The 20,348-nt window shown below is 44.3% G+C and overlaps 1 protein-coding gene across 2 annotated transcripts in view; it reads left to right on the top strand.

Moving 5' to 3' along the window:
• LOC122793263 (protein regulator of cytokinesis 1-like) overlaps positions 1–20,348 on the top strand; it is a 1,295,879-nt gene that overhangs the window by 276,976 nt on the left and 998,555 nt on the right. For both annotated transcript variants that reach the window (XM_044061121.1, XM_044061122.1), the window contains exon 2: positions 18,167–18,299. In XM_044061121.1, the coding sequence (XP_043917056.1) occupies positions 18,167–18,299 (133 nt within the window). The remainder of the gene's footprint in view (positions 1–18,166; positions 18,300–20,348) is intronic.

The following is a 20,348-nucleotide window of genomic DNA, read 5'->3' on the forward strand; positions in this document are numbered from 1 at the left end:
ATTAATAGCTTTCAAGGAATTCCTTCTTCCAGGACAGGTGTTGATTCTAACAGACAACACAACTGTCATGTGGTACATCAACAAGCAAGGGGAACGATTCTTATCCTCTATGCAGGCAAGCAATGATTTTGTGGGAGACTGCTCTCAGTTTACAGCTCAATCTTCAGGCAAGGTTTCTGCCAGGAGCACAGAACTCCTTAGCAGATGTGTTGAGCAGACGGATTATGGATCCCCACGAGTGGAAATTGGATCCTCATGTATTTCAGACATTGACAGTGTCATGGGGAACTCCAGACATAGATCTGTTCGCTTCTCCACTGAACCATCAGCTGCCAAAGTTTTGCACAAAAAGGTTTCATCCCACAGCTTGGAGAGTGGATGCTCTTTCTTTCAGTTGGAGCAATCTTCATGTGTATGCCTTTCCACCTCTGCCTCTCTTCCCAAAGGTACTTCTGAAGGTCAGACAGGACAAGCCAAGGATGATTTTAGTAGCTCCAGATTGGCCTCGACAGCACTGCTACCCATTACTAAGAAGTCTAGTACGGAAGCCTCCATGGCCTTTGCCTTCGATTCCACACCTGTTGTCACAGGTGGACAGCCATTTGCTCAATGTCAAGCTTCACTCTCTGCACCTAACAGCCTGGCATGTTCTGTTTTGAACCATAATGGGCCTCCACTTCCTCAGCAAGTTTTGAATGTTATTTTGGAAGCTAGAAGGCCTAGTACAAGGAAAGTGTACGCTGATAAATGGAAGAGATTTTTATTTTGGAGTGCAGCAAAAGATTTTGATGTTTCTGAGCCTAATTTGTGTGTGGCTCTTCAATATCTTACTGAGTTACTAGACAAAGGTTTGTCTTTCTCTTCTATTAAAGTTCATGCTGCAGCAATTTCAGCTCACTATGATTGCGACCGCCATTGTTTTCTCATCCTTTGTTCAAGCAATTTCTTAGAGGGGCAAAGAATATAAGACCCCCACGAAGAGCTCCTACTCCTGCTTGGGATCTCAATTTTGTGTTGGAGAAACTCACTCTACAACCTTTTGAGCCTGCAGCTACTGCTGAGTTGAAATATTTATCCTGGAAGACTGCTTTTTTGTTGGCCATTACCTCTGCAAGACGGGTTTCTGAATTACAGGCCCTTATGGCAGTTGAGCCTTTCTTGATCTTCCATAAGGATAGGGTATCATTACGTACTAATCCTTCCTTTATGCCTAAGGTGGTTTCTAGTGTGGCTTTAAACCAGACTATTCATTTGCCTACTTTTTATGCAAATCCCCAAAATAAGGGAGAAAAGATTTTGCACACTTTGGATGTACACAGGCAGTTGCGTTATTATTTGGACAGAACTAAAGGGTTCAGGCGATCTCAGCAGTTTGTTTCTTTTGCTTTGAGTTCTCAGGGCAAGCCTGTGTCAAAACAAACTATTTCTAAGTGGATTGGGTTTTGCATTGCTTTCTGTTATTCCCATCATGGCAAGGAGGTTCCAGCTGGGATTAGGCCTCATTCCACTAGGGCTACTGCCACTTCAACAGCTTTTTTGAGGGGAGTGGCAACCAAGGATATTTTGGAGGCAGCTACTTGGAGTTCTGTGCATACTTTCTCTAAGCATTATCACCTGCCACTTTACTCTAAGTCCAGGGCTGGTTTTGCCACTGCGGTTTTGCAGGGCATTTTGGCAGCTCCTGCTTCCTTATAGTTAGCCATCCTCCCTTACCTCTGCTTTGGGATTCTACCCAAGTGTCAGGACTGCAGCAATGTGAGATGAAGAACATAGTACAGTTTTGTACCTACCATAAATGTAGATGTTCGAAGATCCACATTGCTGCAGTCCAATTCCTCCCTCCTTCCCTCTGTAGTTGGAGGTGGTTGTGTGGGTTGGGTTGTACATATTGTGTATATTGTATATGTATTATACATATAGTTAGTGCAGGGGTGGTTGGTTATTTGTTTGCTGTCTTTTGGTTTTGACCTTTGTTTTTAAGGTCTTCTGACATCTGGGACAAGAAAAGACTGAGGATATGACGCCGGTCATGCGCATTTGTACCCTGACGTCCTGACGTCAGTTAAATGCGCCATGACCGACGTCAGCCTTATACTTTGATATTCGGGCCGACCGTGGACAGCGGACTACCCAAGTGTCAGGACTGCAGCAATGTGGATCTTCGAACATCTACATTTATGGTAGGTACAAAACTGTATTCGAGTTTCAGACCTGAAGTCTTCAAAAAGATAAGTACCCCGTTGTGGATCCTTTTTTCTTGCTTTAACTGATGTCAGACAAAATTAATAGTTGTCTTTCCTGTGGAAAGCAAATACCTCAGAGATTTTCATTCTTACTGCGTCACCTGTTTAAGCCTAGACCACAACGTCACTCGCTGTCTGTTTCGTGCCTTGAACGCCCAAACTATTTGTCAGGCTATTTTTGTAGCTAAATACTTTCATTTTCGATCTTTGTATTCCAAAATGGTTTGATTAAGCCATACGATCTTCCGAAAAAATGTAAGGATAAAGACAGACTGCATAGGTCCAAAACTGCCACCGATGTTTCCAATTAAGCTAGTCGCCAGTCTGCCGGTACTTGGCGAGGTGCTTTCGCAGCCCCTGATACCTGCTTCTACAGATTCGCAAGCCTCTACTGAGACCCATTCGGAATCCGGTATGCCATGAGATGATGCTTTGACTATGGAACCCGCGGATGTGTCTACCTTGGATGGTTCTGGAGCTGCTGTGCAGGCACACCAGCTTCTGAGGCTGTATTCAGGCCTATGGATTTTCATATTAAACCAACTTCATTTCAAGCTATAAAATTTACTGAATTTCCTCAGGCCCTAGAAAACTGACCCAAGTGCATTCTCAGGCCCACATACCTCAAAAACAAATGATTAGAATGGCTGTAGACCTTACCTTAATTAGGGGAAGCCAGCCTTTCCCCTCTGAGACCTAGAACTGATTTTCTTTCCGATTCTTCTGATCGGGAATCTTATCTCTAGTCCTTCTGATTTACCAGGATTTACCCTTGTCTACTTATGAGGATTCTGATGCAGAGGACTCCATTCCCTCTGCTTTCCATCCAGAGGCTTTTTCTTTTGGTGAAACCTTGCAATACCCTTGGGGAACATTTCCGCTGCGAAAGCCAAGACTATTCAGTCCAAAAAGAAACTTAAGGAATTCTTAAACCTGCCTCAGCACAGGCCTCTAGCTATCCCTCCTGTTCTGGAGATTATTGATGTTTTGGAATCCAGCCTTACCCCAGACACTTTGCCTCCAGCTCCCAGGATACCTGACCAGTACTATAGAGTACCGGACTCTCTCAAATTCCTCTTAAAGAATCCTACTGTGGATCCAGAGACCATTTCCCAAGGACCTAAAATCATTAAGGCTACTACTGCCAAAAATCCTACCCCCTCTAACGGGGATTCTTGGGCTTTAGATGGGGTAAGAAGGTATACACCTCTTCTACTCCGGCCAGTAGGGCTTTAAATTGCCAGTTTCATATGTTAAAGCATCAGCAGCATATTATGAGACTAATTAAACAGCAAATGATGATTCCTGCCTGTGCTGAACACACACAGATTTACAAGAGTTAATGCATTCTGCTGACTAAGTTGGTAAACCTAATTTGCAATGTGGTTTTGATGCTTTAGAAGCATCTTGCAGGGCTGCTGTCACTGGGTCTGTACTTAGAAGGCATGCTTGGCTTAAGTAACAAAACTTTCCCGATCGTGTTAAAGCTAAATTATTGGATACACCTTTAAACCAAGAGTGCCTTTTTGGCAACATAGCAGAAGTCCTCAAAAGAATGGAGGAAAAAGCTAACTCTATGCAAACTGTTAATTTTTTTACAAGTACAGCCACCTAGATTCAGTAGGCACTGGCCTTCAAAGAACAGGTCCTTTCCAGTTCTTTCCAGGCCTTCAGTCCAAACCAAGGAGCAGCAGACCACCAAGGTTTCCGTCTCGGGCTATGCACAGATCTAAGCAGTGGGGGGGGGGGGCTCCCACTTTCAAAGCAGGGAGTAAGTAGTAAGCCACCCCCCCATGGAAAAATTGCACAATGACTTGTCCTTAACTCTTCCAAGGCTTGTTTAACTACTTGCAGCTTTAGAAGGAAAGCGCGCCCTGCATGCAAGAAACTGGGAATTCATTACCGAATTCAGATGGTTTTTTTTAAACTATTTCCCTAGGATACAGATTCTACTTCCACTCTCTCCCACCCCCAAATGAATGGCCAGACCCCCCCCCCCCAAACCAGTGGGCGGAGAACCAAAAAAGTTCTCTCTCTCCTCAGCCTCAAGGCTATTCAACCTGCCCCAGCAGAACAAAGGGGACAAGGTTTCTATTCAAGACTGGTCCTGGTTCCCAGAAAAAAACTCTTGGCATCCTATGCTGGACCTGTCTATCCTTAACACCTTTCTGGTGGTTCCAAAATTAAAAATGCTAACACTTCAACAGCTTCTTCCTATGCTAACCATGGATGCCTGGCTGGCAACCCTAGACTTAAAAAGCTTACCTGCACATCCCAATAAGGGAATCCTGCAGACTATACCTACGTTTCAGGGCGGGCTCCATGGACTATCATTTCTCTGCACTTCCCTTTGTGAATACCCTGGGCGCAGTAGATAAGCCAAAGTGCCTAGCTCCAGCCATTGCATTTTGCAGGCAGAGAAACATGCTCATATTTGGACGATTGCCTGATTCAGGCAGAGAGTCAGGACTTGCTGTTACAGCACTTGGCATTTGTAAAGAGACTTCAAACTTCACTGGAGTACACCATCAACGAGAAGAAATCGCACCTATTACCCTGCCAACAGATTGTATTCCTGGGAGCAAGCTTGAACGCAACTTCCCAGATGGTATTCCTCACTCCAGAGAAACAAGTTTATTTGACAACTTATTTCAACCTACTGGCCACAAAAACCCAGCTATCTGCAAGGAAAATCCTGCAAGCCCTGGGGTTCATGGCCACTTGCATTCTGTTAATTCCATATGCAAGACTGCATATGAGAACTTCAATGGTATCTAAAAGGTCTATGGTGTCAACATTCCCAGGACCTGGGAACAATGATTCCTATCATTCCTTGCCTAAGGGCAGAGTTCCTTTGGTGGGAAGACGCCTGCAACCACAACAAGGGACTCCTTTCACTCTACCCCCTGCTGCCCAAACCCTAACAGATGCATCAGACTATGCATGGGGGGCTCACGTGGCAGGGCATTGCATTCAGGGCAAATGGAACCCAATACAGATGCACTTGCATATCAATCAGAAATAAATGTTAGCTGTACAGAATGCTGCGACAGCCTTCAAAGACCATATTCTTCCAGGACAACTGTTGGTAGAGACACCACCACAGATATACTTCGTGTTTCACTGTTGCAGTCATTATATTTGGATAATCTGCTGGCAGGTTGCCCTCAGTCGGCCTGAATTCCAAAGTCTTGGGTCCTGCGTCTGTTGCTGTCTCTTCTTCCATGACGTCAGGTCATCAGGGGTATAAAACAGGCAGCAGACATCATTTTCTTTAGTCTTTCTTGCCGCGCAGTGCACGAAGCAGAAGCAGTTCACAAGTGCCGGTCGGCCAACTCCTGAAATTTCTGAATTCGAGTTTCAGAACCGAAGTCCACCGAAGTCTTCACTAAAGCTAAGTACCCTGTTGGGGAAACTTTCTTACTCCGTACTGATGTCAGTAAAAGTTAATAATTGCATTACTTGTGAGAAGCAAATTCCTTATAAGGATTTCCATTTGTACTGTATTCCTTGTCTAGGCCCTGATCATAACGTGCCTAGTTGTCTGTTTTGTGGTAGAATTAACCAACACACTATTAAGCGTCTGTATATCTTTGCTTCAAAATATATTGGAAAGAGATTTAACTATTCTGAAATGTCGTCAGATAGCAATCCGACTACCGGAGTTCACAAAAAATGCAAAGGAAAAGGACAGAGACAGTCTGTCCAAAACCGACGACTAAGCTTCTCCTAAGCCAGTTGCTGGTTCTCTGATACTCAGTGAGGCGCTTTCACAGCCCCTGATACCAGCCACTTTCGAGTCACAGGCCTCTACCAAGACCCATGTGGAGTCCGGCATGCCGCGGGATTCTCAAAGTATTGTACCCGCGGATGTCTCCTCGGATGGGTACAGAGCTGCTGAGCAGGCACCAGCTTCTGAGGGTGCCTTCAGGCCTCAGCATTTCTATATAAAACTGACGCCAGCTTCAAAATCGAAGACAAAAGCAACTTCTAAAGCAAAAAAAACGACGCATTAGCCACGTGCTCAGGCCTCTATGCCCAAAAAGCAGATCAAAATAGCTGAAGACCTAATTACCTTGATCAGGGGTTCCCAACCCTCTCCTGATAGAGGCCTAGGCAAGACACTGATCGAGTCTTCAGATCGGGTTTCTATTTCTTCTGATCATGAATTTTGTATACCACTCTGAGGATTTTGATGCGGAGGAATCTATCCCGTCTGCATCTCCTCCAGAAGATTATTCCTTTGGAGAAACCTTGCATATGAAGGGAGTACTTCCACTGGGAGAGTCAAGATTTCTCAGAATCAAAAAACAGGCTTAGGGATTTCCTTCTCCCTCAGCATAGGCCTTTAGCCATACCTCCTGTTTTAGACATTGTGGATGATGTGTTTCTGGAGTCCAGCTTGACTCCAGACTCCTTACCTCTGGCTCCTGGAAAGCCAGACAGATATTACAGGGTTCCTGATTCTCTCAAATTTGTATTTAAAAACCCTGCTGCTGACCCTGAAACTATTTTACAGGGTCCAAAAGGTGTAAAGGCCTCAACAGCAAAAACTCCTACCCCCTCTGATAGACTCCAGGGCACGGGATAGATGAGGAAAAGGTTCATACATCTGCAACCTTGGCAATTAGGGCCTTAAACAGCCAGTTTCATATGCTCAAGTATCAACAGCATGTTATGGGATTACTGAAACAGAAAATGATTATTTCTGAATGTGCAGAAAATAAAGAATTGCAGGAATTATTGCATGCAGCAGAACAAGTTAGAAAGCATACTTTGCAATGTGGTTTTGATTCCTTAGAGGCCTCCTGCAGGGCCGCCGCAGTCACTGGATCTGTGATTAGAAGGCATGCCTGGCTAAAAGAGCAAAATTTGCTTGATCATGTTAAAGCTAAATTGCTGGATGCACCTTTACAGCATGATACTCTGTTTGGTATTAAGGCAGAAGAGGTTTTAAAGAAAATGCAAGACAAAGCTAGGTCTGTGCAAACTGTAAGGTCTATGCAAACTGTAAAAGACTTCTTACAAGTGCAACCACCAAGATTTAGTAGACACTGGCCTACAAAAAATTGGTCCTTGTGTCCAGCAGAGCTCCACGGGGCAAATCCAGGTGCCCTAAAGGTTCTAGATACCAGTGACCGGATTCTTACAGGTCAAAGCAATGGGGTGCCTCTATCTCCAAATCTGGAGAAAATAAAGCGCAACCCTACAGTAAAAAGTCTCAATGACTTCGTCTGCCATCACCAAGCACTTATCTTTTGGCAGCTCCCTTAGGGGGAAAGTTAGCACTTAATGCTCAAAATTGGCAGTTAATAACCCAGGACATGTGGGTATTAAACATAGTATCCCAGGGATACAGATTCCACTTCCACACTCTGCCAATTCCAAATGGTTGGCCAGATCTGCCAAAAAATCAATGGGCAGAGGCACAGAAACAAGTTATGTCCCTCATGGATATGGGGGCTATTCAGCCAGTGCCAGAACAGGAAAAAGGACAAGAGTTTTACTCAAGACTGTTCTTGGTACCCAGAAAAGACGAGGCCTGGCGCCTAATACTGGATTTATCAATTCTGAACACATTCCTGGACATTCCAAAATTCAAAATGCTAACTTTGCAGCAGCTTCTGCACCTGCTGGGCAAGAACGCTTGGCTAGTGACTTTAACTTAAAAGAGGCATACCTGCATATCTCAGTAAGGGAATCGTGCAGAAGATACCTCTGTTTCAAGGCTGGCTTTAGGCATTACCAATTCTCTGCACCTAGGGTCTTTACATAGTGCCTGGCACCAGTAATTGCATTTTGCACACCGAGGTATACAACTCTATCCTTACTTGGACAACTGTCTCATTCAGGAGAACAAGGACATTCTTCATCAGCATCTAGTGTTTGTGAAAAGGCTTCTAACATACCTAGGGTGCACAATAAACGAAAATAAATCGCAACTGATAGTCTCAAAAGATTAACATTTCTGGGTGCAAGCTTGAATACAACTGCCCAGATGGCTTTCCTCATGCCAGACAAAGGCAACTGACTATTTACTTCAAACATATGGCAACAAAAACCCAGTTATCTGCAAGACAAATTCTGCAGGCTTTGGGGTTTATGGCATCCTGCGTTCTACAGATTCCATATGCAAGACTGCATATGAGGAAACTACAGTGGTACCTAAAAAGTTTATGGAGTCAACATTGTCACAGTCTGGAAACTGATTCCTCTCATTCCCTGCCTACAACACGAGTTGCTTTGGTGGGCAGAGGCATGTCACCAAAACATGGGACAGTCCTTCACTCTACCCCCTGCCAGCCAAACCTTAACTACAGACTCATCAGACTATGCATGGGGGACACACCTGGTGGGAAGATGCATTCAGGGCATATGGACCCCAAAACAAATGCATCTGCATATCAACCAAAAAGAGATGCTAGCTGTTCAAAATGCCCTGACAGCCTTCAAGGACTTACTTCATCCAGGACAACTACTGATTAAAGACTGACAACACCACGGTTATGTGATACATAAGCAGGGGGGCACGCACCCATACCCCCTTTGCAGACTAGCCATGGCATTGTGAAACTCAGCCTTGACCTACCAAGTACATCTTCAAGCTCAATTTCTACCAGGAAAGCAAAATACTCTGGCATGCGACTTAAGCAGAAACCTTACGGACCCTCACAAGTGGAAACTGGATCCACAAGTCTTCAGCATGATAAAAAAGAAATGGGGGATCCCGGACATAGACATATTTGCCTCTCCTCAGTATTATCAACTGGACAAATTCTGCACAAGAACAGACAAGCATGGAAAGTGGATGCCCTATCCTTCAGTTGGAAAAACCTATCAGTTTACGCCTTTCCTCCTCTGCCTCTTCTTCCCAAGGTCCTACTAAGTCAGACAAGAAAAAACAAAAATGATGCTAATTGCCCCGGACTGGCCCCCAATCCTAAGGAATAGGTCTCCTTTCCCAGCTTAGTACTTGCCTCAATACCTCACTTACTGTCTCGGCAAAACAATCGGATCCTGCACAATCCACTCCAAACACTGAACCTGGCAGCATGGCTGATCATGTAGTTATTCAAACACCTCTCAGTAAATCTGTGATTGATGTCATTTTGGAAGCCAAGAGGCCTAGTACTAGAAAATCTTATGCTGATAAATGGAAGAGATTCTGTGCTTGGAACCAAGCACAAGGAACTGACACAGCAGAGCCATATATTCCTCAGATTTTACAATACTTGACTGAGATGCTTGACAAAGGCCCATCTTTTTCATCAATAAAACTCCATGCCTCTGCCATCTCTGCTCATTACAACACAGAGCCACTGATCTTTTCTCACCCTTTGCTAAAACAGTATCTTAGAGGGGCCAAAAATTTAAGGCCTCCCAGAAGATCGCCAATTCCTGCATGGGACCTCAATTTTGTGTTGGAAAAGCTCGCCCTGCCTCCATTTAAACCAGCTGCTACTGCAGATATAAAGTGTTTATCATGGAAAACAGCTTTGCTCCTGGCAATTATTTCAGCAAGAAGGATCTCGGAGCTACAGGCCCTCATGGCTGTGGAGCCTTTTATCATATTTTACCCAGACAGGGTGTCCTTCAGGACCAATCCTTCCTTTATGTCTAAGGTGGTTTCCAGTGTGACTCTTAACCAAACCATTCATCTACCAACTTTTTATCCAAATTCGCAGAACAAGGGGGAGCGGATTCTGCATTCCCTGGAAGTACACAGACAACTAAGATTCTACTTGAGCAGGACTAAAGCTCTAAGAAAAACTGAGCAGCTACTGGTGGCATTTGCTGCAGAATCGGAGGGGAAGGCTATTTCAAAGTGGATAAGACACTGCATTAGTTTCTGCTACTTACATCATGGTAAACCAGTGCCCAAGGGCTTTAGGTCTCATTCCACCAGGGCTGCAGCTACATCAGCAGCTTTTCTCAGAGGGGTACCAACCGAAGACATTCTAGAAGCTGCTACTTGGAGTTCTGTTCATACTTTTACAAAGCATTATCATTTGCCTCTGTTCTCGAAGTCCAGGGCAGGCTTTGCCACTGCAGTTCTTCAGGGCCTTATAGCCACCCCTAATGCTGTTTAGCTCCAGCCTCCCATCCATAGCTTTGGGATTCTACCCAAATGTAATGACTGCAACAGTGAAACATGAAGAACATAGTACAGTTGTATACACTTACCATAAATGTAGATGTTAGAGTGTATTCACTGTTGCAGTCCAGGTTGCCCGCCCGCCATCCCCCTTTTATTCTGGGGTTTTCTCTTTTCCTTCACTATATTCTACAGCCTTTGTGGTGTATATGCTTTTAGATGAAGGTAAAGTTTATGTTGTTGCATGTATATATAGTTTATATATTTGCTCCCCATTTGGGGGGCAACTGACATCTGGGGCAAGAAAAGCCTAAAGAAAATGGCATTTGCTGCCTGTTTTTATACCCCTAACGACCTGACGTCATGGAAGGAGACAGCAACCGACGCAGGACCCAAGACTTTGGAATTCAGGCCGACTGAGGGCAACCTGCCAGCAGATTACCCAAATTTAATGACTGCAACAGTGAAATACACTCAAACATCTACATTTATGGTAAGTGTACAGAACTGTACTTTGTGGTACATAAACAAGCAGGGAGGAACCCATTTCTACCCTCTCTGCAGACTAGCCATGGCTCTGTGGAACACAGCCTTGAGCAACCAAGTGAACCTACAAGCTCAATTCCTGCCAGGCAAACTAAAGTCACTGTCAGATGACTTGAGCAGAAATCTCATGGACCCACACAAATAGAAACTGGAACCAAAAACATTCAAGCTCTTGAACAAATGATTCTCATTGCTCCAGACTGGCCACGACAGCACTGGTATCCTCTCCTAAAGAGCCTGTCACACTCTCCACCATGGATCCTACCTCTAGTTCCTCTTCTGTTGTCCCAGCACAACTACAAAACCCTTCACAGCCAGCTCAAAACCTTAAATCTAGCTGCATGGAGAATACCTTAATTTCACAACAGACTCTCCTCTCCAAGGAGGTGCAGGATGTCATCTTGGAGGCCCGAAGACCTTCCACTAGAAAAACCTACTCAGCCAAATGGAAACTATTTTGTTCCTGGAATCACGAAAAGGGCCAGAATCCTTGGGTAATAAATATACCTCAAATTGTACAGTACCTAGCTGAGATGTTAAACAGTGGCCTTTCCTTCTCCTCCAAGATCCACACTTCAGCCATTTCTGCACAATACAATACAGATCCTCCTTTATTCTCGCATCCTCTATTAAGACAGTTCCTCAAAGGGGCAAAAAATATAAAACCCCCACGGAAACCACCTGTCTCAGCTTGGGACCTCAGCTTCGTATTGGAAAAGCTGACCCTGCCTCCCTTTGAGTCAGCTTCTTCAACAGAGCTACAATACTGGTCATGGAAAACAGCCTTCCTTCTGGCTATTACCTCAGCACGCAGGGTTTCGGCCCTCATGGCTGTGCAACCATTCATAATTTTCCATCAGTACAGAGTTTCCTTATGAACTAACCCTACCTTCATGCCAAAGGTAGTATCCAGTGTAGCTCAAGTCAGACTATTCATTTACCTACCTTTTATCCAAATCCACAGAACAAAGGAGAGAGACTACTACATTCCTTGGACATTCACAGACAACTTCGTTATTACTTGGACAGAACAAAGTCATTCAGGAAATCTCAGCAGCTCTTTGTGTCCTATGCTACAGGTGCTCAAGGAAAGGCTATTTCCAAACAGACTATTTCAAAATGGATAGCCCACTGCATACGCTTTTGTTTTTCATTTCATGGAAAATCTGTGCCTGTATAAATCAGATCCCACTAGACCAGGGCTACAGCTACCTCTGCAGCTTTCCTCAGGGGGGGGTCCCTACCGAGGACATTTTGGAAGCAGCTACTTGGAGTTCAGTGCACACTTTCTCCAAGCACTACCACCTTCCACTATACTCTAAATCTAGAGCGGGCTTTGCCACAGCAGTCCTGCAGGGCATCCTAGCCCCTCCTAGTTCTGCTTAGTACCTACCACCCTTACTTAGCTGTGGGATTCTACCCAACTATAATGACTGCAGCTGTATGCACGATGAACATAGTACAGTTTTGTACCTACCATAAGAGTGCTCATACAGCTGCAGTCCAGGTTACCCTCCCTCCATCCCCTCTTAGGACAGGCCTTAAGACAACCACCTTTATCATACAACCTGTTTGGGGTATTCTTTTATGGTGTATTTGCTTGCAACTTCTGTTTTTGATTAATCTACATTGCATGTTTGCATAATATTATGTTTTGCCTTCCTTTTGGGGGCACCTGACATCTGGGGCAAGAAAAACTGAAGAAAATGGCGTCGGCTGCCTCTTTTATACCCCTGCTGCACTGACGTCAGGGAAGAAGCGACGACAACCGACGCCGGACCTAGACTTTGGAATTCGGCCGACCGAAGACCCGCCTGACGGCAGGATAACCGAACTGTAATGACTGCAGCTGTATGAGCACTCGAACATCTACATTTATGGTAGGTACAAAACTGTACTTTGTGTACACTTGCCATAAATGTAGTGTATTCACTGTTGCAGTCCTAGTTATCTGCCTTCCAGCCCCCTGACTTTTCTTGACTTTTACCTATCCTATTTGTTGGGTCTACTCCATGTCCTCGAAAAGCAAGTTGGCCGAATACGAAATGCCCGACAACGCTCGAATGGTGACTAACCCGAAACGTGCATGTCCCGAAACTGGAAAGAGCGAATCACCTACTTTGTCCACAATCCCTTACACCACTGCACTGAATCAATCAGAGGACTCTCCCTTCACCGAAAAACGTAAACTTAGTTCAGTTTTCTCACTATACAGACATTTTTGTAAGGTTGGGTAAAGTTTATATATAATATACAAACTTTTCCTAACCTTACAAAAATGTTCATACTGTGAGATATTAGAAATAAGATTACATTTTCTGGGAAAGGGCACTGGAAAACGTAAACTTACGTCTAATTTCTGTCGGTATGAACATTTTTATAAGGTTAGGTAAAGTTTGTATATAATTTACAAACCTTACTTAACCTTACAAAAATGTTCATACTGTGAGAAATTAGAACAGTGGTATTGGGGATTGTGAACAAGTTACCTGAATCGATGTTTCAGGTCTTGGGGCATATGCATTTCGGGTTAGTCGGTGTTCGGGCGTTTCGTATTCGGCCAACTTGCTTTTCGAGGTCATAAAGTAGACCCCTATTTGTCTGGTATATATTATGTGTATTTGCTTTTTGCCGGGGGGGTGTTCCATTGCTTCCTATTGTCGGGGCACCGGCCATCTGGGGAAAGAAAAACTGATGTAATGGCGTCAGCTGCATGTTTTATACCCCTGTCTACCTGTCGTCATGGAAGAAACGACAGCATCTGACGCAGAAATCCCAAGACTCTGGTATTCAGACTGGCTGAGGGCTACCTGCAGGCAGATGACCCAAGTGTGATGACTGCAACAGTGAATACACTAACATCTACATTTATGGGAAGACTACACAACTGTACTTTCTCCCATCCTTTGATTTTAAACAATTCCTCAGAGGGGCTTCTAATATTAGACCTCCCAGAAGGGCACCCACTCCAGCCTGTGACCTGAATTGTTTTAGAAAAACTAACTTTACCACCCTTCGAACCTGCTGCTTCAGCAGAACTAGGATACCTCTCCTAGCTATCACCTCTGCTAGAAGGGTTTCAAAACTTCAGGCACTGATGGCCATTGAGCTCTTCATCATCCATGCAGACTGGGTCTCCTTGAAGACTAATCCCTCCTTTTATGCCCAAGGTGGTATCTAATGTAACTCTCAACCAGGCCATACACCTTCTTTCGTAACCCTCAAAACAAGGGAGAAAGAATTCTGCACTGTACTCCTCAGACGTGCAAAGACTGCTCAGATGCTATCTATACCATACTAAATCCTTCATGAAAATGGACCAACTACTTCTCAGCTTTGCCCCAGGGGCGGACGGGAAGCACATTTCCAAACCATTTCCAGATGGATATTGCACTGTATCTATTTCTGCTACAGATTGCATGGGATCCCCCCAAGTCCATTCGAACACATTCCACTTAGGCAGCCTCCACTTTTACAGCATTCCTCAGAGGAGTTCCCACCAGGGACATCCTGGAATCTGCCACCTGGACTTCTGTCCATACCTTTACCAAGCATTACCACCCACCTGTAGTTTCTAAGGCTAGGGCAGGGTTTGCCTCTGCAGTTCTGCAGGGCATACTGACCCATTCCTAGACGACTTACTAATCCTACCACCCCCTCTCCTCCACTTTGGGAATCCTCCCACAGGTGATGACTGCAACAGTGAAACATGAAGAACATAGTACAGTTGTATACACGTACCATAAGTGTAGATGTTCGAGTGTATTTACTGTTGCAGTCCTGGTTTCCCATTCTCCTTCCCCCTTGTATTTTCTTTCTTTAGGGAGACCTAGGTTTCTAACGGTGGCTTTTAGCCACCAGGGCCACCTTTACCATATTTACGTGGGCCTCTGACTGGTTAGGGCAAGAAAAACTGATGTAATGGCATCGGCTGCCTTTCTTTATAGCAATGGCAAGCTGACATCAGGCAGTAAGCGACAGCATCAGACCTAGAAAAAGTCTCTGGTATTCGTCCCGGCTGAGAGCTACCACAGCAGGGATAAAAACCCACAGGTGATTGCAACGAGTGCACTAACATCTACATTTATGGTAAGCGTTCACAACTGTACTTGGTCTGCCTTGCCCATCCACTGCCCCAAGGGTATTTGCAAAGTCCTTGGCCCCTGCCATTGCCTTGAGGGTTCAGGTATATCCCTACCTGGATCTTTCCTAGCCAACAATTCTGATCAGTTGTCTCAAAACCTTGAGGGCCATTCATCTTCTTAAAGCCTAGGGTTCATGATAAATTTAAAAAAAAATCCAGTCAGACTCTATCACAGGATCACATCTTGGAGTGCAGGTTCAGGACAAACCTGATGGCGGTTCTACCAGCAGACAAGGTTCACACTCTTAACACTCTTACTACCTTCATGGAAAGCCTTCTTTCTCCTCCTTTAATCTCTGCCCAGGAATTCCTAAGACTTTTTTGATTCATGGCTTCCACTGATTCCAATGCTACAGTTTGCAAAGCTTCCAATGAGGAAATTTCAGTGGTTTCTAAAGACAACCTGGTTCTAGCATACTCGCCCCACTACAGGTTATGATTTTTTTTACTTCCCTGCCTGGAAACAGAGCTCCTGTGGTGGATTCAACAGCTTTCCCTGAATCCAGGTCTTCCCTTCTTTTGCCCCAGCCTTCTCAAATTTCCAAACGCAGGCTGGGGGGCAACCTTTGCTTCCAGGTAAGTTCAGAGTCTCTGGTCTCCATCTCAGAGGTGTGCATCAACATCAGAAATGAGGGCTCTGATTCTAGCTTTGCAGACCTTTCATAGTCTACCAGGTCCTCTGAAGATTTTTGCACACACCACCACTGTCTTCTGTTTTATAAACAAGCAGGGGGGACCAAATCTTGCTGGCTATGCAGATTTAGCTCTCCAGGCATGGGGAATTGGCAATCCAGTACAAGGTAACCCTTCTTGCCATTTACCTACCCCTTCGCTCAAAACTGTGTAGCAGATGCAGTAAGTAGGTCCATGACACATCCATGAACATCCCTGTGAAGCATCCATTCGTGGATCAGGTTCACTGGTGAGGTACTCTACGTCTGGACCTATTTGCCTCCTTTCAAAACAGACAACTTCCTCTCTTGTGCCAGGGTCCCAAATACTCCGGCTTGGAAGGTGGATACCCTTTCTTTCATGGAAGGGGATTTTTTTTCTTGCATTTCCCCACTCCTCATTCAGAAATCTTGCTGAAAATACAGCAGGACAAACCAAAATTCTTATTGGCGACTCTCTTGGCCAAGACAGCATTGATTCCCTCTTCTGCAACTAACCAAGGCCCATCACCCCAAGTTGCCTCACTGGTTAGACCTGCTCACACAGGAAAAGGGATCCTTGCTTCATCCACATCTGTCAACAGTACAAATGACCATGTGGCTGATAAACTTCTGATCCCTTTCAGGCACCTTTTTTCGCAGGACATGCTTGGGGTTTTGCAGGAGGCAACAAAACCAAATACTAGGAAATCTTATACTTCCAAATGGAGATTTTCTGTCTGGTGCCTTTAGTTTAATCCACTTTCTGTGAACATTCCTGTAGTACCCGAGTGCACTGCATAAAAGTGGCTTGTCCTTCCTCCACTCTTCTGCTTGCTCTTTTCTGCTGTTATCACCACCTTTACCTTCCAGATTGGATGTTAAACTTTTCATTAAAGGCGTCCTACATATTAAGCCTCCCAGGAAACCAGTTCCACCTCCTTGGGACCTTTAATTATGTCTTAAAGAAGCTATGTCTGGCTCCTTTTGAGCCCGCAGTCTGCTTCTCTAAATTTTTGCAGTTGGAAAATTCTGGTAGCTTTGACTTCTGCTAGGAGGGTTTCCTGAGATTCAGGCTGTGATGGCATCCTTGCCTTTCTTGGTTTTTCACAAGGACCGAGATTAAGAACCAACCCTTCCTTCATGCCTAAAGTGGTGAATGAGAGGTCTCTTAACCAATCTATCCAATTGTCAACCTTTTTCCCCTTCTCAGTCCTGTACTGAAAGAATTTTGCATACTGTAGATGTACATCATTTTAGTCTTATCCAAGGAAAATCAGTTGCCTATTAGGAAGTCTGATCAGCTTTTTGTTCATCACAGGACTCTGGGTTTACCTGTTTGTAAACAATTTGATCTTTGATTTCTAAGGCTATTGTTATGATTTTCATGGTAAGTCTCTGCCTACTTCTGTCAAAGCCCATTCCACTAGACGTGTTGCTTCTTCAGGGGCTTTCTTTAAAGACTTTGACACCAGTTCCATTTTGAAGGCTGCTACTTGATGATCTGTGCACACCTTTACCAAACATTACGAGTTGGACACTATTTCTAGGTCTTGAGTGGGATTTGCTAGAGCTGTTTTCCATGGCTTTGTGGAAAATTCTTCTTGCATTCTTCCTTTGCTCCTTCCACTTCCTAAGGTTCCCACTAAGGTATGGCACTCTCCCATGTGTAAAGAATACTGCAACATTGAATAGAAGGCCATAGAATACTTGTGTAAAATCTTACCATAACTATAGATGTCCTTCTGTGTTGCAGTATTGTCCCTCCTGCCTTCCCCCTGCATTTTGTCATTTCCTTGGATGATTTATTGATTTCCTTAAGACTGTTCCTCATGGGGCTTCCTTGTTCTGAGAATGGTATATGCGGACGTCCTTTTATGGCTGACATTGTTGGAGCATACTTGTGACGTCCCATGTACTGGTGGCTAAAAGCTTTTGTATACTGGCTGGACATTGGGTCGTAGGGTGGAAGGCAACCGCATGTGTAAAGAATACTGCAACATAGCAAAGGACTTCTATGGTTACGTAAATTTTGCACAACTCTTCTTTATGGTGAGTATATAACTTTTGTAATGAAAGATCTGTGCTGTTTGCATCTTCCCTCAACTCCCCACACACCTCCACCCTTATGTGTGTCTTAAGGCATTTACATTCCTGGCTGACTTGGCCTTGGCTCCTGGAGGTTTCTTAGCAAGAACTAGATTTTCAACCCCCCCCCCTCCTTTGTGTACTTGGGGCAAGCCCTGTGTTGAAGTAGGTTAGCTAAAATGGGGGATCGAGTAAGGGTTGCAGCCCAAGCACTGTATCCAAAAGCTTGAAAGTGAAGTCTGATCCAGGTGCCCATAACTGAAGGATGGAAATGGAGAACACATGTTATGGTGAGTACATAACTTGTTTCTAATTACTGCAAAGTCTGAATAGTCCTAGATTAAAGGATTACTGTCCCATTTTTGGTTTCATTTAATGCACACTTTTTTTCTCTCTGTAGTGAAGTTTTGGGATCTACACTGCTTTGCAGCATAAACACAGCTATAGCGAGACTTAAGGATATTTGGAATACCATTGGCATTGAAGAGGAAATGAGGGTGCAAAGAATGGAAACTGTAAAGAAGCATACAGAAGTAAGTGACTGCTGTTTGGGACAACATTTTAAAGTCTGTCTTTGTAAAGACATAGCATTAAGGCCAGGCTTTCATGTTAAATGCAACGTTTGTACTGTCTGTACAGTATGTGTCAGTGTCCTATTTGTACTGATTCTGAAATTGCAGCTCTGCCAAAATGGTTTTTGAAAAATTGTTTTCAGAAGCTGATAAACCATTCTGTATAAACTGATATAGGTGGAAAAGGATAGCTTAAACAGAAAAGATATTGATCTGCCACTTCTAGGTTTCCTGAATTTCCAGTGACGCACTCCAATCTGCTCACTTGATAGAGGCTTGCTGCCTCCTTTACTTCCTGTTTTTGCACAGTCTTGGAGAAGGATTCCAAGCTCGTCATGACTGGGCATACATGCTCTTTTGTTTATCTCTAGTGCCTATTTTGCAGTCGGTGCCTTTTATTCATTCTTAACAGTTAACTTCGATTACTGATCACTTCAGCTCTGTCCTGCTTGAATGTGTTGGAGTCCCTGAATGTGATTTCCTAGGCCATGCTCAACATTCTCCCTTTTGTGCTGTGTGGCTCTCTCTCTAGCTTTACTTGCTGCCCACAATATTGGGTTACAGAAATGCACTGCTGTTTACTGTAGCTTAGTGTGGCTTAAATAATGACTGTCCTCCCTTACATTCTTGTCAGATTCCTCCTCCTAAAAGGAAGAGAAGTACTTTTTGCTTTTTACCTTCTGACCTGATTTATTGAAAGCCTGCAATGTTATCTATGCATCACCCTCCCATCTACCTAATGACGAACACCTGCCGTATTTGTATTTAGTTGCAGTGATGCAAGCATCAGTAAAAGATGCACTATTTTAGTCAAATGTTCATTAATTCTGTTCATTCACGTTTAGTTAAGGGAAAATGGCAATGGGGACATTTTTAAGTGGGTGGTGGTTGACATCTATAAATCTTCACTAATAGCTGAACCTCCTCAGAAGCTGCATGGCTAATTCAGTCTTGTTAACCCATTTCCTGAAGGGAAAGGCAGTTTGTCATTCATGCCGATGTTTTTTGAGCAAGATGCCTCATCAGATGCCAACCTTTTTGAAAAACTGAGTTCCCGACGCCCACTTTTCAAACTTTGGAATGTTAGCACAAGGTACCAGCCCCTAACTACTTGCCAACACCTTTGGTAATTTTATGTAAGTAGTGAGATCTTGATGTCTTAGTCCTCACAGCTTTTATGCTAGGCTGGTACTTTAGCACTAATGTCTTCTCCCAATCCCCTGTTAAGATTTTTTTTCTTTTTGCACCACTTCCTAGGAGTGCAGGAGTTCTCTGAGGAAGTGTTTTCCTTCTCCCCTTGAGAGAATTCCTGCTATTAATGCATTGAAGTTGGACTAGTTCTGTGGACCAACTCCTCCACATGGAGAATTTTAAAATGTTTACCTTCACCTGGGTGATTGCTGAGTGTTCTCCAGTATTGCCCAGCAATATGGGAGAACCCAAATTCAGTTTGCCCATTCTTAGGAAGCTTAATGCCCAAATTTCCAAACAAGATGTTGGCTTTTTAACAGCAATTCTACGTGTCAGAGCTACATTGCAGAACTGAGCTGCCAGTCCCTTGCATAAGGAGTCCTGGATTATGTATGTGTTTGGGAAGCATGTGTTTCAGACTCCTTCCAGAAGCTGAACTACCTCGTGTAAAGTACCGAGATGTGACAGATACAAATTGCAGCATGCTAAATGGAGCCCATCCAAGGGAAGGTTGCCTCTAGCATAGCTTTTTGCAATTGTTGGTGCTGAGAGTTTTCATCTGTGTGTGGAGGATCCATTCTGTCAGGATTCTAGCATGCCCTGCCCCCACAGCTTGGGATTGTCCAGTCACCCTAGACTACTCGCACAGTTGCAGCTCCAGAGGTTGATGTCTCGAGAGGCCTCTGATGGGTTATGGGATGGGCCAAGGTATATTGCAGCAAGTCTAACTTTATCTGCATAGCAGGCAGTTAGGGGTGTGGAGAAGTTTCTCATATTGGCAAAGAACCCTCAAGGGGGCTCTGAGAGGAGATTTGTTTA

Source organism: Protopterus annectens, chromosome 2.part0, assembly GCF_019279795.1.
Source record: "Protopterus annectens isolate FY-2018-M chromosome 2.part0, PAN1.0, whole genome shotgun sequence".
Taxonomy (NCBI): Eukaryota; Metazoa; Chordata; order Ceratodontiformes; family Protopteridae; genus Protopterus; species Protopterus annectens.